This window comes from Oryx dammah, unplaced genomic scaffold (genome assembly GCF_014754425.2).
Source record: "Oryx dammah isolate SB20612 unplaced genomic scaffold, SCBI_Odam_1.1 HiC_scaffold_27, whole genome shotgun sequence".
Classification (NCBI taxonomy): domain Eukaryota; kingdom Metazoa; phylum Chordata; class Mammalia; order Artiodactyla; family Bovidae; genus Oryx; species Oryx dammah.
Genome location: NW_024070211.1, coordinates 108,604,743 through 108,628,272, shown reverse-complemented (window position 1 = coordinate 108,628,272; position 23,530 = coordinate 108,604,743). Strand labels below are relative to the sequence as shown.

The 23,530-nt window shown below is 38.1% G+C and overlaps 2 protein-coding genes and 1 non-coding gene across 4 annotated transcripts in view; 1 reads left to right on the top strand and 2 right to left on the bottom strand.

Annotated features, from left to right (window-relative positions):
- The first annotated feature begins 398 nt into the window (after positions 1–398).
- On the top strand, positions 399–17,156 carry SPC25 (SPC25 component of NDC80 kinetochore complex). The gene is made up of 7 exons (XM_040229278.1): positions 399–566; positions 1,511–1,663; positions 1,768–1,833; positions 7,208–7,354; positions 8,791–8,895; positions 10,754–10,852; positions 12,729–17,156. Exons 1-7 carry the CDS (start codon positions 539–541, stop codon positions 12,851–12,853), a joined length of 723 nt encoding a protein of 240 aa, XP_040085212.1. The 5' UTR covers positions 399–538; the 3' UTR covers positions 12,854–17,156.
- On the bottom strand, positions 10,364–10,466 carry LOC120855271. Its single transcript, XR_005719233.1, has one exon. It is a non-coding gene; the product is annotated as a U6 spliceosomal RNA (small nuclear RNA).
- Positions 17,157–20,142: 2,986 nt separating the features above from the next.
- NOSTRIN (nitric oxide synthase trafficking) overlaps positions 20,143–23,530 on the bottom strand; it is a 66,873-nt gene continuing 63,485 nt past the window's right edge. For both annotated transcript variants that reach the window (XM_040229277.1, XM_040229276.1), the window contains exon 16: positions 20,143–21,520. In XM_040229277.1, coding sequence (XP_040085211.1) covers positions 21,384–21,520 — 137 coding nt within the window. In that variant the 3' untranslated portion in view covers positions 20,143–21,383. The remainder of the gene's footprint in view (positions 21,521–23,530) is intronic.

The window sequence follows — 23,530 nt, the reverse complement described above, 5'->3', positions numbered from 1 at the left end:
AAAACGAGAGTCAAGAAATTTTGGAATTTGTGATTATTATTAGCCAATAAACAGTAATATTTCAGCCACTAGACAGATTAAGCAATGGTATTTTTATAAGCTTTATTAGTTTTATTTAAACTACCTGTAGTATTAAAGAAAAGGCTATATACTTGGCAACAGAATACAATTAAAGTTCAATATTTATATTTTTTGCTGAAACCTTTATCTGAAAAGGATGAATGGCCAGTCAGGCGAGACCTCCAGGAACTGTTAATACTTCCCTGAAATAGAGCTGACGAGGTCGGCTGTTCTCAAGAGAGAACTACCAATCCCAGAATGCCATTTTCTCTATCTTTCTCGCGAGATCCCAGAGGGCTAGCTCAACCAATCCCTTCATGAAAGAGCCTACGCTATAAGCCAATAAGAAGGCATATGTGAGCCCAAAGGCGGGAGGCGGAAGGCGCCCTAGGTTTGAAATAGGAAAGTTGGCTCGGCTGCGGCAGCGGATTTTGGAGTTCAGCTGTTGGTTGAAATCGATTCAGGTTTTGTGGGGCAGATGGCTGGGCTCAGGCCTGCCGGAGAAGGTGGGAATTGAGCTGGGCTCTGAAACCCGCCTGTCGCGGTAGGGGAAAGTGGGTTTGGAGGCGGAATGCGTATTTTGGGGGCGGAGTCTGAAATGTACCTCTTGTTGCTGTTTAGGGAGCAGAATGGGCAGCCACAAGGCAGAGGGGTTTGGGGTTTCACCGAAGACAAGCCTGCGAATTTTCTGGGGAGATTTTATGTCATAGGGAAGGTTGTAGCGTTACAGAAAACTGATAGGACCTGGGATCTTACAGAACATCCTTTCACAGGGGAGAAACTGAGGCCGGGAAAGTCGAGGTTACTTGTACAGGTCCTGGACTAAACCCACTAAACTCTCCTCCAGTTTCCATTTTACTGCCACCTTTCCTGATCTGGAGGTGGAGGAGGAAGAAGGAGTGTAGATATGTGGGATCTTATCCCATGATAGGGGCTGCGCCTTCTGGGACCTGGCAATCCAGGCCGGAATCAAAAGGGTCAGAGTTGGAAGGAGTCTTAGCAGTCCCCAACTTTACTTGTGAGAAAACGGAGGCAGAGTCATATTTCCCAGGGCCAGAGTGAGTGCTGAGTGGGGTTAACACTCATTACTACTAATGAATTCCTAGGGAGTGATGGTGTTCTGATTTCCTGCTGCACCTATACCATAGTTAAGTTTCGATGGCTCAATCTGCCCTGGGATATTTAGAGTTAAAAGTAAGTTGCTATGAGAGAAGGGGTTTAAGGGATGCACATTACCCTATCAACAAGGATTTACTGTATAGCACGGTAAATTGAAATCTTGTAATAAACTATAATTGAATCGAGTAGAAAAATAGAATATAGATATATATATGACTAAATCACTTTGTTGTATACCTAATTTTCTAGCAAATTTCAAACTGCCAAAATATGTGGCTGATATGGTTTCAGTAACTTAAAAAGTACAGTGTGTGTCCTATTTGTCTTGTAGCCTTGTCTTACAAAATGGTTGAGGATGAACTGGCACTATTTGATAAAAGCATAAATGAATTTTGGAATAAATTCAAAAGCACTGTCAATGACACCTCCTGTCAGATGGTGGGACTAAGAGAAGCCTACAAGGACTCTATTAAAGCATTTGCAGGTACCTACATTTAACTCATAACATGCTGTTATTCTTTGTTGTTCTTGTTTGTTTGTTAGTGTAATTTCAACTGAATTGAAACTTCAACTCCTTTTGTCTTTCAGAAAAGCTGTCTGTGAAATTAAAGGAAGAAGAACGGATGATTGAAATGTTTCTGGAGTATCAAAATCGTATGTGACAAACTGTAGAAATAGATCATAGAGAGTTTTTTTAGATTAAACATCTTCATAAAATCCCTCATACAAGTAAAACAGTGTGTTTATATATATCAGTTCAGTTCAATCGCTCAGTTGTGTCCCACTCTTTGCAACCCCTTGGACTGCATGCCAAGCTTCCCTGTCCATCGCCAACTCCCAGAGCTTGCTCAAACTCATGTCCATCAAGTCAGTGATGCCATCCAACCATCTCATCCTCTGTCATCCCCTTCTCCTCCTGCCTTCAGTATTTCCCAGCATCAGGGTCTTTTCCAGTGAGTCAGTTCTTTGCATCAGGTGGCCAAAGTATTGGAGCATCAGCTTTAGCATCAGTCCTTCCAATGAATATTCAGGACTGATTTCCTTTAGGATGGACTGGTTGGATCTCCTTGCAGTCCAAGGGACTCTCAAGAGTCTTCTCCAACACCACAGTTCAAAAGCATCAATTCTTTGGCGCTCAGCTCCAACTCTTATATATATATGTATGTATGTATATGTATATAGAGCTTCCCTGGGGGCTTAGTGGTAAAGAATTTGCCTGCCAATGCAGGAGTAACAAGAGAAATGGGTTCAGTCCCTGGGTTGGGAAGATCCCCTGGAGGAGGAAATGGCAACCCACTCCAGTATTCTTGCCTGGAAAATTCCAGAGGAGCCTGGCAGGCTACAGTCCATGGGGTCACAGAGAGCTGGACTGAGCACCACGCACACAATTCAGCTTAATAAATAGAACATCCCATGTTATACCTTCCTCTTCTCTCACCTTCTAGAACTAATCTATCAGTATTTTACTTTAGTATTGAGGTTTTGAATGTTACATATGTGGCAGCATTTTGTATTAATAGGTATTCTGTCCCTTTTTCACTTAGCGTTTGTTCGTGAGAGTCATCTTCACTGATGTATAAATGCCCATATTTTTAAAAAATGAGTTTCACAGACTAGAATACAAAATCAGTACCTGTTCATCACACTGATGTATGCTGCTGCTGCTGCTAAGTCGCTTCAGTCGTGTCCAACCCCGTGCGACCCCATAGACGGCAGCCCACCAGGCTCCCCCGTCCTTGGGATTCTCCAGGCAAGAACACTGGAGTGGGTTGCCATTTCCTTCTCCACTGCATGAAAGTGAAGTTGCTCAGTTGTGTCCGACTCTTAGCGACTCCATGGACTGCAGCCTACCAGGCTCCTCTGTCCATGGGATTTTCCAGGCAAGAGTACTATATTTTTTTAAAATGAGTTTCACAACTTTGAAAAACTGGAGTTCTCTCAGCTCTTTGGGTGTAGATTTAAAATCTGACAGTTTTTCTCTCTATATTTTTATTGTTCCTGCCTTTCTTTTTTACCACTCTGCAGATTGTCCAGAGTGGATTAGCAGCTTTTACTGAATTCTCACACACAGACCACAGGCTTGTAGCCACAGGTCAAAGTCCACTGGAGATACTAAATTTTGCCAAACCATGTTTTGAACACTGTCAAATCAGAGTGTCTTTACACGGGATGCATGTACTTAATGTGCTACAGTCTCTGATTGTTTCTTCTGCTTTGCTTTGCCTTGACCACTTACTTACTATCTGGCCCCTGAAGGCATGTGATTTTGGAACTCCTGGGAGGCTATTATAGAAGACTTCTACCCAGGTCCACTTTCTTAGCTGCCCTGAAGCTTCCATGCCCTTTTACTGCTTCTCATTCCCTCTGTAACCAGGAGCAGGAAGGAAAATCACACAATCCTTCAAATGTTAGAATAAAAACATTCCTATACATGGTATTTATGTACCACTTACTAGCTTAAAATTTTTCACACCATCATTAGATACCCTAATCCTGTGGGGTAAATAAATGGGACAGCCATTATTATACTTGTTTTTTGTTGTTTAGTTGCTCAGTCGTGTCTGACTCTGCAACCCCATGAACTGCAGTATACTAGGCTTCCCTGTCCTTCCCCATCTTCTGGAGCTTGCTCAAACTCATGTCCATTGAGTTGGTGATGCCATCCAACTGTCTCATCCTCTGTCATCCCCTTCTCCTGCCTTCAACCTTTCCCAACATCAGGGTCTTTTCTGATGAGTCGGCACTTTGCATCAGGTGGCCAAAATACTTACTTAAAACTGAGGAAAAGTGGACCCACAGTTGTGATTGAATCAAGGTCCTTGGGTAAGAGCTGAGAAGCCAGATGGCAACTGAGAACTTTTGACATTTAAATCTGCATCTCTTTTGTAGTAAAATTCTACTTAATTATCCTTAAAAAGTAGCATTTTTCTTTCTGGTAATTCTCATAAGATGTTTATTTTAAAATTATGTCTTATATAATCTGATCATGTCCACAAAGTCTTAGAAAATACAGAGAAGTGTGTAATTGGTATGTTATTGCTTTATTTGCATGTCTCTGATTACTGAGTTTCAATTATCTTTTGTATTTGTTAGCCATCTTCATGTTGTGTTTCCTCTGTTCATTCCTTTGTCCTTTTCTTTTGAATTTATATTTGTGTCTTCTTTAGATTAAGAATAGTAACCTTTGTTGGGAGAGGATAGTTTAATGGTTAAAAGCATGACCTTTGAAGTTAAGACCTAAGTTTGGATCCAGGTCTTACTGTTCATTGCATTCTAGCAGGTAAAGCTGTGAGCAAGTTATTGAACTGCTGAGACTTTTTCTTCTTCTTTATTTTAATTGAAGTTACGGTTAGTTTACAGGGTGTTAGTTGCAGGTATACAGCAAAGTGATTCAGTTGTATATACATATTTATTGTTTTTCAGATTTTTTTCCCTTACAGGTTATTACAAAATATTGAGTAGAGTTCCCTGTGCTATACAGTAGGTCCTTGTTGATCATCTATTTTATATATATTAGTTTTTTTTCTTTTAAAAAAGAGTAGGATGTCCATCATAATTTTATTATTGTGAAACCTGAGTAAATTTATATAAATATAAGAGCAAGTATTTAGCTTATAGTAGAGTTTTTGTACTTATTTGATTCAAATAGAAGTTTGTCTGCTTGCCTGCCTTTCTCTTCAATTTCCTTTTGCCTTCAAGTAAAAAGATCTTTCCCCATATAGTTAATTTTATATTCACAGATACTGCCTTTTAGGTTTTATAAAGTTTCATTTTACATTTAAATATTTAAATGTGGATTTTATTTTGGATTTCAGCACTGTTTGGGGAACAGTTTACCTTTTGATTTATGATATTTATCATATTAATTTTGTAAATGTACCCATATTTGTTTATGAACTTTTGTTTGTTTCCCTGGTGGCTCAGACGGTAAAGCGTCTGTCTACAATGCAGGAGACCCGGGTTCAATCCCTGGGTCAGGAAGATCCCCTGGAGAAGGAAATGGCAGCCCACTCCAGTATTCTTGCCTGGAGAATCCCATGGACAGAGGAGCCTGGTAGGCTACAGTCCATGGGGTCTCAAAGAGTCGGACACGACTGAGCGACTTCACTCACTTCACTGCACCACTATTGTGTTAATACTGTCACAGTCACAGTTGTTAAATCTGATAGGGCAAGTCCCTTTTCTTATTGTTTTTCTCACCATGTTTCCTAGCTGTTCTCACCTGTGTAATTACTTTTGTTGGATCTTCCCTTTCGATTCCCTCCAAATTCCACAGAGGCTTTATTAAACACAGAAATGGGTTTGGGAAACATTTACATCTTTATAATATTTAGAAGCTTAAAATGTCTCTCCATATAACTGGGTCAAATGTATGCCTGAGACAAGTTTTGCATTTTTTTTTCCTTACAAAGCCTGCATATATCTTGACCTAGATTATTCCTGAATGTCTTGATTTCCCCCTTCCTTCTTCGGTTCAGTCAGTTGAGTTCAGTCACTCAGTCTTGTCCAAATCTTGGTGACCTCATGGACTGCAGCACACCAGCCCTCCCTGTCTATCACCAACTCCCAGAGTTTACTCAAACTCATGTCCATTGAGTCGGTGATGCTATCTAACCATCTCATCCTCTGTTGTTCCTTTCTCCTCCTGCCTTCAATCTTTCCCAGCATCAGGGTCTTTTCCAGTGAGTTAGTTATTCACATCAGGTGGCCAAAGTATTGAAGTGTAAGCTTGAGCATCAGTCCCTCCAATGAATATTCAGAACTGATTTCGTTTAGGATTGACTGGTTTGATCTCCTTGCAGTCCAAGGGACTCTCAAGAGTCTTTTCCAACAACACAGTTCAAAAGCATCAATTCTTTGGCACTCAGCTTTCTTTATAGTCCAACTCTCACATTCCGATTTGGAACCAGTCTGTTGTTCCATGTCCAGTTCTAACTGTTGCTTCCTGACCTGCATACAGATTTCTCAGGAGGCAGGTCAGGTGGTCTGGTATTCCCATCTCTAAGAATTTTCCACAGTTTGTTGTGATCCACACAGTCAGAAGCTTGGGCATAGTCAATAAAGCAGAAGTAGATGTTTTTCTGGAACTCTCGCCTTTTCTATGATCCAACGGATGTTGGCGATTTGATCTCTGGTTTCTCTGCCTTTTCTAAATCCAGCTTGACCATCTGGAAGTTCACGATTCATGTACTGTTGAAGCCTGGCTTGGAGAATTTTAAGCATTACTTTACTAGCATGTGAGATGAGTGCAATTGTGTGGTAGTTTGAGCATTCTTTGGCATTGCCTTTCTTTGAGATTGGAATGAAAACAGACCTTTTCCAGTCCTGTGGCCACTGCTGAGTTTTCCAAATTTGCTGGCATATTTAGTGCGGCGTTTTAACAGCATCATCTTTCAGGATTTGAAATAGGTCAACTGGAATTCCATCACCTCCACTAGCTTTGTTCATAGTTATGTTTCCTAAGGCCCACTTGACTTCACATTCCAGTATGTCTGGCTCTAGGTAAATGATCACACCATCATCATTATCTGGGTCATGAAGATCTTTTTAATATAGTTCTTCTGTGTGTTCTTCCTTCTTCACTGCCTCCTTACCTTCCTTTCTTCCTCTCTCCTTTCTTCTATCATTTTGGTATATTTCGGAATATACCAGATATCTAGCATTAAAATTAGGTATTTCTTCAAAGCATCTGAAAAGCCATCTTTAGAGTTTGTTCATATTTGGTGTTGTTTTCTTTATGTACTTATTTGAAGGGGAGAGCTGCAAAGGTCATGATCTTCTGAATTTGTATTCTTTGGTTTAATTTAGCATTCTCATTTAAAAATGCATTTTTTGTCTCCTTATTTTTGTTTTCAAAGACAAATAGGAAAGGATAAGGATTCTTGTTCTTTTACAGTTTTTTAATTGTCAGGAAATGTTTATCAATTAAAACATTAATTTTGTGAAAGTCAGTATTTTGCTCTTTTTATAGATACATGTTGATGAGCAAAGCATATAGATTCTAGCTAATACTTTGTGCTTCTTACAGAAATCTGCAGACAGAATAAGCTCATTCAAGAGAAAAAAGAGAATTTATTAAAGTTGATTGCTGAAGTAAAAGACAAAAACCAGGAAGTGGAGGCACTGACTGCAAATATCCAGGATCTTAAGGAAGAATATGCTAGGAAGAAGGAAAGTAAGTTTCCAGTTGTACAGGTATTTAAAACAATCTAAATTTCAAAGTAGTGATGGCTCACAATTATGTACATTTTGCCTTCTCCCCAGTTCATTGCCAGAAGTAGCTAACATACTTTAAGGCCATAGCCAGTCCCTCACCTCTCTCTGCAAGATGTCTGTGAAATTTGCCAAGTAGGTTTTATTTTCCTTCTTTTGCTTAAAGAGCCTTTTTTTTTTTTTCTGTCTTTTAAAAAACTTATTTAGTTTTAATTGAAGGAAATTGCTTTACAGTATTGTGGTGGTTTCTGCCAAACATCAACATGAATCAGCCATAGGTATACCAGCATCCCTCTCTAAAGACCCTCCCTCCCACCTCCCTCCATTCCACCCCTCTAGGTTGTTACAGAGCCCCAGTTTGAGTTCCCTGAGTCATACAGCAATTCCAACTGGCTGTCTATTTCACATATGGTAATATATGTTTCCATGTTACTCTCTCCGTATATCCCACCCTGTCCTTCCTGACCCTCATGTCCATTGCTTCCCTGCAAATAATTTCTCAGTACCATCTTTCCAGATTCCATATATATACATTAGCAAAGACTGATCCTTTTGATTTCTAATAGAACCAGAGAATAATGAAATTGAGTTTCATTATTGTGGGAGTTTAATTAAGCAGAGTGGGAGACAGTTTCACTAAATAAGATTTGCCTGGGAGAAACCATCGTGTAATTTATGCAACAGATTCATTGATCATGTATGCTCTGCCAGGAACTATTAAGCATGTTCTTCATGCTGTAAAGCCTCTTTGTCTAAGACTTTTATATTTTTTTTAAAAAGCTGTTTCTTTTAGATAGAAGACTTGTTTGCCCATAAATGAAATAATCAATTCTCAAATCTCTTGAATATAGCAAAGTTTGTTTCGTGAATGCTTTTTCTTATCGAGTTTGTATATGAATCGACATTATTTTTTTCAACTCTTAAGTATTAATTAGGGAATATTGCATTAACTTTGAAAAAAAGTTCTAAACTAGCATGAAATAACGCTGACTTCCTATTTAAAATAATAGAATATTTTTCCAGTGAAGCAACTGGTACATTTTTGGCTAACTAAAAAAAGCGAAATAGTGTACAACAAGTCTTTCTGTTTCTCTGCTAAGCTTGCAAGTCCTTGGCCTATTTATTCATGCTGCTTTATAATAAAATAGAACAAAACTTATTACTCTTAATACTAGTGTGTATTTTTTCATGCAGTTTTTCCTTCCAGCTTGAATGAACAGAAGCCCCTTTTGCTAATTGGTGGAGATAGAAAGTGTAGTAAATGTAAATGTAAGCTGATTTATTTACCTGATATCATGTTTATGGTTGTTTTTAAGTTTTTTAACATTAGTTAAAAGAATATTAACTGAATATTATTTAAAATATTCTATACTCATTGTATGTGGTTTTTAATCATAGCTATTTCCACTGCTAACAAAGCTAATGAAGAGAGGTTGAAAAGGCTACAGAAATCTGCAGACTTATATAAAGATCGACTTGGACTAGAAATTCGAAAAATTTATGGTTAGTATATTAATGTAAGTAAAACATAGGATATTTGAAAAGTCTGTCTTAAGTAGAAAAGAATCTTTAAAATATTTTCAGCTAAGATAATGACCACATTGTTAATTTTTTAAACAGTAAGAAAAAAATTACAAAACTTTTATCACCCTAATGTAATTACTCATGCCTTGGTTATTTATCATCCAGTATTTTAGTAAATATATTTTAGGCATAGTTGCCAGCATGAAAAAAAAAACATTTTTTGTTCCTTGTTCTTACTAGTATTGTATGACAATTGCTATAGCCTTCATAATGGTAATTTTAACATAGTGGTATAATAATTCATTCCATACGTGTAGCTTAATTTATTCAGTCTTTTATCTATTGTTTAACCCGTATATTACTCTAAGTTTAACACTTGGATTTTACATTTTTCAGTTTTAGAAATACTATAGTGGACATACATAGACTTCTCCATTTGGGGAGCACAATTTTCATGAAATTCCCAGAGATGAATTACCAAGTTAAAGCATAGGAATATTTCTGCCGCTGTTACATATCTATGTGTCCATTTATAGAAATATTTATGGTGTTGGAAGTCCCCAAGATTACATTCCATTTTGGTGATTTCACTAGAAAGATTTACAAGACTCAGGGTGGCTCAGATTTATGGCAGTGAAAGAATACAAAACAAAATCAGCCCAAAGAAAAAAGTCACGTGGGGCAAAATCTAGAGGAAACAAGTTTTCAAGAGCATTAAGCCAGTGGAGTCACACAGGATGTGATTAATCCCTTCAGCGTGGAATTGTGACAGTACACGTGATGTGTTGTCTACCAGGGAACCTCATTAGAGACTCTGGAAGCTTGGCCTCGTTTTGCTTGGACTTTACCCCAGGAATTATTTGCATTGCTGATTTTGCTGTATCCTTTCACTGTAATCATAGCTCTGAGTACAACCAGTGGTGAGCCCCAGGAATCCTCCTAGTGAATTTTCAAACCTGTGGTGGTCTTGGGGATCTCTGATATCCCAGACAAGGACCAGTCTTGCAAGCAGACCTTTTCTGGGGACAGAAGTCTCAGGCCTGCTAGGCCAACTCTTATGCAATCTGTGTATAATGTAAAGAGTACCCATTTCATTGTTATTTGTACCAGAATTGTAGTTTCTTTTTAAAGTTTTTTGGTTTATTTTATTATCTGGCAGTTGATTAGATAATAGAAACTTTTAAAAAATACATTTCTTTGATTATTAATGAAAATGTGACCATTTTCCCCATTTATTTACTAATTATACTTCTTTCTGAAATTGGACCCTCTATTCATAAATCTGTTTGCCTTAGTTTTGGTGTTTTTCCTATCTGTCAGAATGAGTTTTAATACAAAATATTAACCTTTGCTTAGAGGAGAACATAAAGACCGCTCTGAACTTTTTAAAAATTTTTACTTAGTTTCAATTGGGGGACAACTGCTTTACAATATTGTGTTGGTTTCTAAAAATATGGAACGCTTCATAAATTTGCGTGATATCCTTTCACAGCGGTGATGCTAATCTTCTCTGTAACATTCCAATTTTAATGTGTGTGCTACTGAAGCAAGCGTAGCTCTGAACTTTTGATCCATGGGTCTTTAAGTTTATCTTCACTGTTATCCTGATGTGCTTTTTTGTGTTTTGTTTAGTTTTGTCTCAAAACCACTTTTAAAGCTTTAAAATTATTTTTTAGATTTAAAGTAGAAGTTTCTCATAGTCCTCAAAATCAGGAAATACTGTTTTATAGCAGTGTAGATATTAATCAGAGGTGGAGGGAAGAAAGCTCATCTCAGTTGAGAGCTTTGGCACAATAAAATAATTCTCATACTAAATAATTTAATCCCTTTTTTTCAGGTGATAAATTGCAGTTTATATTCACTGATATTGACCCTAAGCATCCCGATCGCCCATTTATGTTTTCCCTGTGCCTAAATGAAGCAAGGGACTATGAAGGTATGTACCCCTATCTCTTAACTGGTATTTAAGATTGGCATCCCAGAATGTTATTTGACTTAGAACATAAAGTAACGTGAAGGCAAGTAATATTCCCACAAGCTGTTGCTTTCTTTTCCAGTCTTGCTTCTTGTGATATTGTCTTCTAAAGGCAATGACTATAGTTTTGATTTATAGATAGTATCTAGTCCATGGGGTCACGAAGAGTCAGACATGACTGAGCGATTTCACTTTCATGCATTGGAGAAAAATGGCAACCCACTCCAGTGTTCTTGCCTGGAGAATCCCAGGGACGGGGGAGCCTGGTGGGCTGCTGTCTATGGGGTCGCACAGAGTCGGACAAGACTGAAGTGACTTAGCAGCAGCAGAAACTTTAATAAGTAACTTCTTTTCTGGATGGCACAGCGCCACAATGGCTGAAAGAGTTAAAAGACCAACGATCACTGCATTTCATATGCAAGTATGAATTATCCTCTTAGAGAACTTAAAGCTAAAGCTATAAAGGATGTGACTGCCTAAATGTGAATATTGTATGTGATCTAAGTAGATGATTTTCAATTTGAATGTGATAATTTCCAAAAACTAAATTTTAAAATATTATCCTATTCTGAAAATCCCAAATGTTGATAATTTTGCTTCATTTCTGATTCTATAGTGGACCAGAAAGGTCTTTAATGTGTGGGAAGTTATATGTTCGGCAATAGTGTGAACAAAAAGAATGGAAATTTATTTATCTCTTTTTATTATTCTAATTTTAAGGATTCTAAAGTAATCCTTAACTTACTGGAATTCAGAAAAATGGTTCTTAGCTCTTATATCTGTGTCCTCAAAGCATTTGTATTAATAGCAGATGGACACTCAGGAAAACGGCTGAGTCGGCTCCCTGATGTGACTTAGTGACTCGAGTTTATATTTTAGGAATATAGTTCAAGTACAATTTTTTTTTTCCTCTCTAGGTAAATATCTTCTAATCTGATGGCTGCTAACTTTTAAAAAGCAAATCCCAAGACCTCTTACCTAGCTTCTCAGTTTTCTCTAAATTGGATAGCCTCTCTTGTTAGATAGTGTTATAGTATTTGATAATGTATTAAAATAGAGTCTACAGTATAAATTTGGAACCAGGTGCTCTTTGCTATTCTTTCTCTGCTTTGGTCATGGGCCTTGTTTCCCAAGCAGTCTCTCCAAAAGAACTAGAAATCTGACAGGCTTCAGTTTCTTCTCCTTGGACAAAGGACAAGACTGATGGTAGAGAAAGTTGAATCATTCCTTTCCTTTGACCACCTTCACAGGAGACTTGCTCCTAGTATGTACCGGTGCAACTGCATGTGAGGGCCATATTGTTATTTGTGACTTTGAGTCCCATTTGGCCATGTAAATACAACTTGGGGAATAGCAGCTACATTTTCTAATGATCCCCATTTCAGTTGTAAAACAGCAGATGTTTCTTTCCATAGTTGTCAGTTATTAAGGGTTGGCGTTGATTGTTGTTCTTTTTTTGATCAAGTGGTCAGAAATTAGATTTGAGGCCCAATTTTGCACAGAAAACTGACAACAGTTTAAAAAAATACTGTTAAAATAGTTAAAATGTATGGGAAAGACAGTAGGAAATGGCCTTCTGTTCTGTATCTCTGAGCTCTTCAATCCTTGATTACCATCTATTTAAAACAAGATTGTAGTATTTAATATTTGAATATTTAGAGATTAAACAAAGGAAAGGTCCAAAAAATAGTTAGGATATGAAAATCAAGTTTGTGTATCATTCTGTGCGGAAAGCATTTCAGGAAAATGGAATTGAAATGACTTGAATCATATGAGAGCATCTAAGTTAGAAATACTTCTCTTCTAAAAATAGTGTCTTCTTTTTTTTTCCTCCTAGTGTCAGATAGCGCTCCTCATCTTGAGTGCCTCGCAGAATTTCAAGAAAAAGTAAGGCAGACCAACAATTTTTCGGCTTTTCTTGCCAACGTTCGGAAAGCTTTTACTGCCCTGGTTTATAATTAATATATAAATGGTGTGTAAAAACTGTTATCCCTTTGTGTTTCTCTCTTTTAAAAACCTGTCATTATTCGGTGTTTGTCTATAATCTTTATTTTTGTAACATTTCTGTGTGCTGATTTTTGTCAATTATTTTCACTGAAATCTTGGGAAAGAAGGTTTAAGTCAAGCTATTAGAAGTCATGGATCAGTAACAATAAAAAATAAAGGGAGTGAGTCCAACCTGTGGTTTGCAATTTCTAAAATGTACTTCACAGAGTAAATGCTATCATCCTAATGTCTTAAAGGAAGGAATGTTTTTATCTTACACCAAGAGGGATCTACAGTTAAAGGACAAATCTTTGTATCAGAAGAAAGTTGGCAGTGTTCTAATATATCTAGAAAAGGATCTAATTTTGAAAATCCAAATGTAGAAAATTCATAAGTAATTTCCCTTTTGTAATATTTATACTGGTTAGTTGTGGTCTAGACATATATTTAAGATCTTTGGAGTCTATTCAATACAGACTAGAACTCAATCAGTTTTCTTCTAGGATTTCATTTTTGTCACTATTCTTTCCTTATAAATTTGGTTTTGTTTAGGTCTGCTGGCTTTAGTGGAAGACACATACTACTGTCTCAGGATATCTTGGGCACGCCTAAATGCCATGGAGCAGTGGCCTCCATGCTTCTAGTTACATCTGGCTTCCCCTTGTTGTCTGGTGGGGGGAGGTTAAGCCAGTTGTCTAGTCAGGGCTGGAGGGAGCTTCAGAGTACTATCCCTCAGCTGCCTCTCATGTCTAGGACTTGGCTCAGGGTTCTGCTCACCATCGTGTAGCCGTGGAATTTATCTAAGAATGTTGTGGACTAGTGGGAATGTTATTACTCAGCCATTCGACCAGCTTTTAGGCACCACTGATTGATACTATCTCTGCAGAGATGAAAGGCTGATAAATTGCCCTGGAGATTGGAGTGTGTGGTACAAATAATCATCTTATCCTGTCTTAGCATGGGCTTGGCTAAAGGAGTATTTTAACAGGCAGTTCAGTGAGCAGACTATCCAGTTTTCCTAGGCAAACCTTCACATTTGGCTTTATTTTAAATATACCTACATTTAAATGAATATAGAAAGCCATATTAAAACCCAGCTCTGGTTTTTATGGACCTGGCTTGGTTTGGAGTTTAAATTATATAAGCAGGATCCATTTCTTAGCTGTTTCTCCTGGGTTAAGATTCCATGTGGTGAACCCCAGCAATTTCAAGCTCATCTCAATCTCTGAACCAATCACTGGTGATCAGAAGAGTAAAGTATATACATTGGATTAGGTTAGATCCCCTGGAAACCCAGGTCTGGAGGTGGATTACGCACGATAACTGAGCTAAGAGTAGGGATGTTATTCTTTGAATGGAAATAGACACTAAATGTTTAACATAAAAAAGATAGCAGGTGACTATTATAGTGAGTACATATTTACTGAATTCCCTGCTTGAAATATAACAAAGAACAAAAAATTTAAGAAGATATTTTCATTCATTAAAACTAGAGAAAAACCACATATCCTACCACAAATTCTGGATATAATGTTTTGAACCATACAGTGAAAAGGCACCAGGCATTGATTCTGAAAGATCTTTTTTACTTGCAAGTTAGAGAAATGAAGATTGGGGATGAGAGACTTAATGGGGAGCTCTCCGCTTAGATCCCTTTCTCCTCAAGGACCATCATTCTTCACTTCTAACTGAGGGTCCGTCTAGTCAAAGCTATGGTTTTTCCAGTAGTCATGTACAGATGTGAGAGTTGGACCATGAAGAAGATTGAGCACCAAAGAATTAATGCTTTCAAACTCTGGTGCTCGAAAAGACTTGAGAGTCCCTTGGACTGCAAGGAGATCAAACCAGTTAATCCTAAAGGAAAGCAACCCTGAATATTCATTGGAAGGACTGATGCTGAAGCTGAAGCTCCAACACTTAGGCCGCCTGATGCGAAGAGCCAACTCACTGGAAAAGACCTTGTTGCTGGGAAAGATTGAGGACAGGAGGAGAAAGGGGTGACAGGATGAGATGGTTGGATGGCATCATTCACTCAACGGACATAAGTTTGAGCAAACTCCAGGAGATAATGAAGAACAGGGAACCTGGTGTGTTACAGTCCATGGAGTTGCAAAGAGTGGGACACAACTGAGCAACTGAACAATAATGACAAGCTTAAATTTTAAAGTTTGATACATTTTGAAAATTGTGCTTTGAATGGTTAAGAATACATATGAAAGGGAAACCAAACTAGTCCATTAAAATTCCTCTATCTGTTTTATTTAGGATGGTATGTTGTAAAAACGAAATAATAGTTTTCAGCATTTAAAACCTTCCTGATACAGAAATAAAGCACAAGATATAAGATACAAAATACAATTTCTTAAATGGGAAAGAAATATGCCTAAGTAATAAAACTAATTGAAATGGAATCTCAATGGGGTACACTAACCTATTCCACATTTTGTAATAAAATGGAACAAGACCTCTAAAATTAAACTCAATCACTAGTTAAGTTGAAAAAACAGAATCAGCACAAAATCTGCTAAAATGTAAGTTTTGATTTCCCATCTAATGAGGATTAGAAAATGTTGCTTCTCCTCCAGTTCAGAGGATTCTGATACAGAGACAATTAGTTATACTTTAATTTGTATACCATGACAGTGAATTGCCTGTTTAGCTATAAAGCTAGCATAGTATCCTTCCAGGTGGCTCAGTGGTAAAGAATCCGCCTGCTAACACAGGAGAAGGAGACATAGGTTCTATCCCTGGGTTGGGAAGATCCCCTGGAGGAGGAAATACAACCCACTCTGGTATTCTTGCCTGGAAAATTTCACGGACAGGGGAGCTTGGTGGGCTACAGTCCATGGGATGGCACAAAGTTGGACACAAACAACTGAGCATGCAGAATAGCATAGTAGCTAATATACAGTAGAAACTTAATAAGTGTTTGTCAATGCTGAGCACATTTCCAGACTCAGTAGAAAATTATTTAATGGGAAATTATAAATTACACCTTTGAAAAGGAGCTGACTTGTTCAGTAATAACCTACAGGCATGTTGCTGAGATGTCCAGCAATTTTTAACAAGTAAAGACAGCTGTATAGGTAGTTCTTGAAAAAATGGCAAGCTAATCGAGAACAAGACTCTGAATAAGACAAGGGTTTCATCTATGTAGAAAAAGAGTCTTGTCAAAAGTAAGTAAACTGGAGAGTATGCAAGCTCTTTCGAATCAGCTCCTTCACAGTATTGTTAAACATGTTGTGTGAAGTATGAACAATGTATTATGGGATGTGTGAAGAATGTTTGGAGTTTATAGACACGTTACTCTCCCCCATCAACTAGGCAAGCTGGAGGTAGCTGCTAGGCTAAGGTGCAACAAATGGGAAAACTTCAAGGAAATTATTTTACTCAGCTGCATAGATTTTTACAAAAATTCAGAAAGAGGCAATCAATATTTAAGGTTCAAATAAATGTGATCTATATAATGGTAAATCTTGAATAAATGCTGTGTGTGTGTGTGAAAAATTCTGCTTTCCAGCATCAAAATGGTAACATGAAAAGATTTGAGAATTACGATGTGGTCCAGTTGTTGCTCTATTATCAAAATTGATACATGATCTTGGACAAATCAGTTAATCTTTTTGTGCTTAAATCTTCTCTCCAACCAAACTGCACTATGTGTAATTTCCCAAACTTGCCTTTTGTTGTTGTTGAGCAGCCCAAGGAAGTTTTCTTCTATTTTCAGTTAATTAAAAGTAATTATCGTAAACGTTTGTTGCATTTTATTCTGTTTTTCTGTATCTGTATGGATTTTCATCTTGTAGCTGTTAATATGGTGATTTCTATTAATAGGTTTTTAAAAAAAGTTGAATTAAACTTGCCTTCCTGGAATAAATCTTAGTCATGGTGTGCAGTCTGTTTAGTTTTGTTTTTAATAATGCTAAATTCAGTTCTTTGAAATTTGCTTTAAATTTTTACTTCTATAACCATGAATTAGATTGGCTTATAATTTTCCTTTGTGTATTAACATCATCTGATGTTGGTATCATGGTTATCCTAGGTCCCAGACCCTTGAAAATAGTTGAGATGTGTTCGTTCCTTTCTTGTCTGTTTCTGAAAAAGTTTGATTAAGGGCTTATGGCTTTCGAACACACACATAAAACTCTCTTGAGCCTGTGTTTTCTTTGTAGGAAGATGCTTTTAGAAAAATGCATGTTAACTTTTTAATAGTTATTGAATTACTTAATTATTCTGTTTCTTCCTGAGGTTTGATAAGGCATACTTTTTTGAGAAATTTGTCTCTTGCAGACTTTTTTTTTTGCAAATTAATTGTGTGAAGTTGTTAATAATATATAATTTTGGTTTTTGATATCTATTGCATCTTTAGTGTGTCTCCTTTTTTCTTAGAAATAATGCTGCTTTATTTATGCCTTTCTTGTGCTTCCCTGGTGGCTCAGATGGTAAAAAAATCTGCCTGCAATGCAGGAGACCTGGGTTCAATCCCTGGGTCAGGAAGATCCCCTGGAGAAGGGAACAGCCACCCACTCCAGTGTTCTTGCCTGGAGAATTCCATGGTATTCAGGAACCTGGCAAGCTACAGTCCAAGGGGTTGCAAGAGTCAGACCTGACTCAGCGACTAACACTTTCATGACTTTCTTAATTTTGCCAGAGGTTTGCTCTGTTGATTAACCCTTTCAAAGAACCAACAAATAGCTTTATTCATTGGTTTATTCACAGCTTTATTCAACCTCTTGTCTTATATGTCATTAATTTCTGATCTTCCTTTTCATTTATTTGCTTTAGGTGGTTTCTGATGTTTTTATAAATTCATAATCAGGATGCTTAATTCATTAATTTTATCCTTTTTCTTGTGGTACTTTTTTTAAGTTGCTTTCCTGAAACTATAGGTTTTAGTACGTAGTAACTTTATTTTTATTTCTAACAGTTAAAATTTTCCATTAAGATCTATTCTTTGGCCATGTGTTATTTAGAAGTGTGTGTGTCTGCACATGTGTGCTTATGTGTACAGGGACACATAACATACGTGTTCTCCGAACACACAGGGTTTTTTCACTTCTTTTCTTAATGATCTCTTACATTGTCGTCACACAATTTCTAGAGCATTACTTTGTGGCCTCGTATGTAATCAATTTTTTAAAATAATAATTTTATTTATTTTTGGCTGTGCTGAGTCTTCGTTGCTGCATGGGCTTTCCCCTAGTTGCAGTGAGCAGGGGCTGCTCTCTAGTTGTGATGTGTGGGCTTCCCATTGTGGTGGCTTCTCTTGTTACGGAACACAGATTCCAGAGCTCTCAGGCCTCAGTAGTCAAGGCATGTGGGCTCAGTAGTGTGGTTCCCAGGCTCAATAGTTGTGGCCCACAGGCTTAGTTGCCCCATGGCATGTGAGATCTTCCCAGATTCTTTACTGCTGAGCCACTAAGGAAACCCTGGAATCACTTTTATACATGTGTACTTTCCAGAAGTTACATTTTATCTGCAGCACCATTTTATCTGCCCATAGCGTTCAGCTCGGACTTCCTTGTGGCTCAGCTGGTAAAGAATCCGCCTGCAATGTGGGAGACTTGGGTTTGATCCCTGGGTTGGGAAGATCCCTTGGAGAAGGGAAAGGCTACCCACTCCAGTATTCTGGCCTGGAGATTTCCATGGACTGTATATCCACAGGGTCTCAAAGAGTTGGATACGAATGAGTGACTAACACATACACACACACACACACACACACACATTTATCACAGTGTATTGGTCTGTTTCCATTTCAGAAGACAGACTGAGGGCTCTTTCAGGAAAAGGATTTACTGTCTTTCTAGTATTGAAGCAACAGATCAGTGAATAGTAATTCCTCTTTACCCTTCAAAATCCCTTCTCTTGATCCCCTGCCCTCAAGCCCATCTTTCCTGAGTTAGACATTCTTCCTACTCATGTCGCCACAGACAATGGGATGTATCGCTATGTTGATTCTCTTTCCAAATTTGGCTGATTGCCCCTGAGGCCATAAAGACTCTAGGGGAGGAGGGACTTTTTCTTGGAAGCTGGAACAAAGTTATATTATGTTCAAATTACTAATCAGTTAAAACCTTATAATACTGTACAATAAAATTTACTTTAACCCAAATTGAATATTATTTTACTTTCTGATGAATCAGATAATACTCATTATGAATAGTAATTATTATGAGTAATTGAAATGCAGAAAAATGAAATTAATCTTTCTGGTTGACATGACAGGATAATGGATAGTCAGAATTTACTGTACCAGAAAGAAGATAAAATAGAGTAATGTCTTTGATATTTTTAGTGAAAATCTGACTCAGACCTCTACTGCCTATATTTCAGGTTGCTAATGTTGCTAGAAAATTCCTGACATAAGAGAATTGCCTAGTGGAGTATAATTATGAAAGCCCAATTAAGAGTTTAAAAGTCTTAATATTAAAAAAATTATCTTATTCTCTGTGGAAGACTTGGGAACATCATTAATGTTCGCAATATGCACTTAATTTTTACCTAAAATCTAAGTAGTACCATCCCTACCTGTCCTGCTAGAAAATTCTTGCCCTTCTAAGATGATATCCAAGTCTATTATACCCCAAAATATTTGTATTTTTATCTAGTTTAATACTATAGTATTTCCTTGAAGTTTAAAAATTATATATCGCAGATGCAAAAAAAGAATTTGCAGCAACATTTTAAACCAGGAAAACCATTTATGTCTTTACAAAGTAAAACTGCTTTAGGAAGAAAGAGGGGCCCCTTTGAAAACTACTTCTAAAGAGTTTCAGGGTCTAATCATCATTATCATCAGTTTACACAAATGATCAGGTGTAGGCTGCAGTCAATTGCTACACAATTTCTTTTATCCATCAAGGCTTAATGGAAAGAAGATAAAAAGGAAATATAAATTCAAAATCTCTGTTCATGGTCTTAATGGCCTATTATTCAGCCGACTTTCAACATGTGGAAAGCCTTCGTTAATACGCCATTAAAGATGACATTAAAACTTCTGATCTGTTCTTGTGGGCTGTAAGTTATATCTCACATAACAAGTTTTACTTGAGCTCCTTCCGGTCTGATATCTGTATCTATAAATATCTTTGTTAGTTATATCCTGCTTTAGGAGTGTAATGGGTCCTGCTTTAGGAGTGTAATGGGGCAGAATATAAAAAATATATGTACCTTATTTAAAATATATTTGAAAATTTCCTTTTTCACAGTATAAAACTTGACAAGTTAAAAAAAAAGAAGTAGGGGGCAGGAGAGTAATAGAATGGATTTTAATCATTCCTTTAATGTGAGACTGTTTGGCACAAAAGTAAATCTGATTAGACGTTCTCGCAATATCTTGACCTTCCATTCAATGGAGTGTGTGATCTCCAGAGTGACGTAGGCCAGTTTCTGAGATGCTGCTGTATCACGCCTCTCCATTCTAAAATGTTACCCTTGGGGAAAGTTTGGGGGCCTGGTCTCTCGTTCTCCACCTTTTCCCATTGTAGGGCATTTGAGGAAGTGGCAGAAATCTGTCTAAACTTTCCATTTTGACAGTAAATTCTGGTTTTTAGAACTTATCATTCAAACTAGAGACTCATTAGCATTTAAGTGTCTGTCACTAAAAAGTTGCTTAGGATATTCCTTGCGTCACGGCCTGGAAGGAAAGTACAGAATTCCTAGTTTCTGAATTGGTATATGAAGTTTCCAACTGGGCAGGGAGGCATGAAATTTCAGGCACTGTCTCCTTCCTAACCCTTTTCTATCACCCTTGCTCTTATTCTCAGATCTCCAGCCATCTCTGACTCACACTTGACCTCATGCTAAGAGCAATTCTGTTTGTGGGTAGGGGTATGTAAGAAGCCACTAACTCAGAAGGTCACTGGCTCAGGATGGAACTCCTTTCTGCCCTGAGGTCCTCTGCCTGGCACAGAGTCCTCTTGTCTACCAACTTGTCTTCTGACCACACTGACTATCCACCTTGGCTCATGATCCTTTCCTCTACTGTCCTGAACTTGGGTCTGCCTCACTGGTGCTTTACCTGCCTGTCTCTGCTGAGGTCTTCTTCTTAGACTTGATATGTATTCTTCCCCATCTCCCTGGCCCTGCTTGACCCCTGTGGGCCTGCTGTGGCTGTTGCCACCCAAGACTTGAGGAAAAGGACGTCTGCACCCTAATCTGTTGCGCCACCAGAAAACTATCTGACTTCAGGCTAACCTGCTCTGACTCAGCCTTTTCTCCCTGTGAGAGGGGCTGTTTGGGGTTATTTCTAGAGTCTTTTAGAAAATTCTAGGAACCATGGTACCTCTTTTTCACCTCTTTTTACCTTCCATCTTCTGACTCGGTTTCAAAGAACTAAGAGTGCAAAATGCCATGGTATACCTGCATCATGGGCTCATCTGCATCATGCCTGCATCATGGAACCCAGTTAGGAAGATAAACTTGTGAAGACGACAGCATTTCCCTTTATTTGCATCACACTGTATAATTAACAGTGTGTAAGATGAAGCCTTCAGAATTTCACTCATGCTTGTGAAGCTGTGTCCCCGGCATTTGAAGGAAGCTCCTCCACATAAGCGGCAGGAAAATGACCCTTTTTTCCCTTTAAAGAGCCAAACCACCATCCTTCATCTTTCTTCTTGTATATCGTCACGATGTCGCCTGTGAAAACGCACATACATCTAGTTAGACAAGTGAGTTCCTGTGATTAATACCTTCCCGAGTTTGATCAGTTAAGATAGTTTTTAAGGAGATTCTGCTTTCAAGGAGTTACTTGGTAGCATCACTTTTCTGCAGGTGATTCAGACAAAGCAAAACTTAATTGACCACCTCTGCACGAAGCAGGCAGAATGCAGAGAATATTAAAAAGTCAGGTAATGGACAACTGAGTTGTACCATAAAGTAGTTTGATTAGAAACAAAATCACTTTGGATCCTATGTCCTTGTGCTGCCTGGTTCACTTTGGATAGAACTGATGGGTTGTCACCAAACTCTTCCTTGGTGTCTATGCTTTAAGGGTTCCTCATGTTGGTGGGCACCATAGTTTGGTATGCTATTAAGAGTATGTCTTGGCTACCGGAATTTTCTTTAGATCAAAGCAGCTTCTCTTCACTGTATGTGCCAGCTTCATAGCCCAAAGTTCCAACCTACAGCTTTGCACAATAATATCACCCCTTGTTCAACAATTTAGGTAATTTGAATAAAATATCAATTTGAAGACAATACTCCTTTAAAGCAATGATTGAAGTTAATGGAATTCCTAGGAAACACATGGCTCTTTAATTCTCTATTAAAAAACAAGATAAAAACACTAGTCCCCATCTTGTGGGAGAAGGCAATGGCACCCCACTCCAGTACTCTTGCCTGGAAAATCCCATGGACAGAGGAGCCTGGTAGGCTGCAGTCCATGGGGTCGCGAAGTCGGACACGACTGAGCGACTTCACTTTCACTTTTCACTTTCATGCATTGGAGAAGGAAATGGCAACCCACTCCAGTGTTCTTGCCTGGAGAATCCCAGGGACGGGGAGCTTGGTGGGCTGCCAAGGGGTCGCCAGGGACACCAGGGACACCCTATGGGGTCGCACAGGGTCAGACACGACTGAAGCGACTTAGCAGCAGCAGCAGCAGCCCCATCTTGTGAGAGAGTCCTTTCTCTCTGGCTGCGTCCTGTACATCAAAGTGGAAACATCCCCTTCCTTCAGGATCCAAGAGCTGCTTGATCTTTAGCATCATCACAAAGTCATTTTCAGTTTTTTTTTTTTCTTTCACTTTTCTCCCCAGTAATTTTCTTTCCAAGGCAAAGGAGACTGTCGACCCCCCTTCTATCTTTCGTTGGTCACATCACTATTTTTTCTTGCAAGAGATCATTCTCAGTCTAGAAACTCTGTCTAATTTGTTCTCTCAGGTCAATAGATTGACACAATCCACTACTGGAATTCAAACATAATTTATGGACTACCCTGGCCATCCAGTAATTAAGACTCCACGGTTCCAATATAAGAGGCGTGGGTTTGATCCCTTGTTGGGGAACTAAGATCCTATGTGCCTCAGTATGGTCACAAAGTAAAAATGTTAAAAAAAAAAAAAAAACAAATAATTTAAAATTTTATCTTCAGCTTCCCTAAGACACACCAACATGTCATTCCATTTAAAGGACCCACTTGAGATATAATGTATAAGTAGGCTTTGCAACCAACAGAGAACCAAAGACAAACAAGGTGATCAATTTAAGGTGTTAACTATGTAACTCAAACTCAGGATCCTGGGTTCTAGGTGGCATCCGGGATATGTGTTTTAACTCATATGGAAAGTGGGTAAACTGCATTTCATTTACTCACTGATATAGGTAGTCTTAGGATGGTGTGATGACTAACAAAGTGACTTCTATAACACTTAAAACTTTTAAATTAAAGGCAACATTGGTTTCAAATGAAAGCAGGAGTGGGGTCTACTTTCTATTTCTTTTTTTCTTGTCTTTACTTATTTCTGAGCTACAAGGTAACTGCATGGAGAACTCTGACTGGCAAACTGAAAAGGAAGCGCCCGTGAACCAATAGCAAATATGTGGTGGTGTCCCTGTTGTTTAACTGTTAAATCCATTTTGACTTTCTGTTGATTCTGGGTGCTGTGGCCTGGTCATGGAATGTAAGTTTTCTCCTATGACACAATTC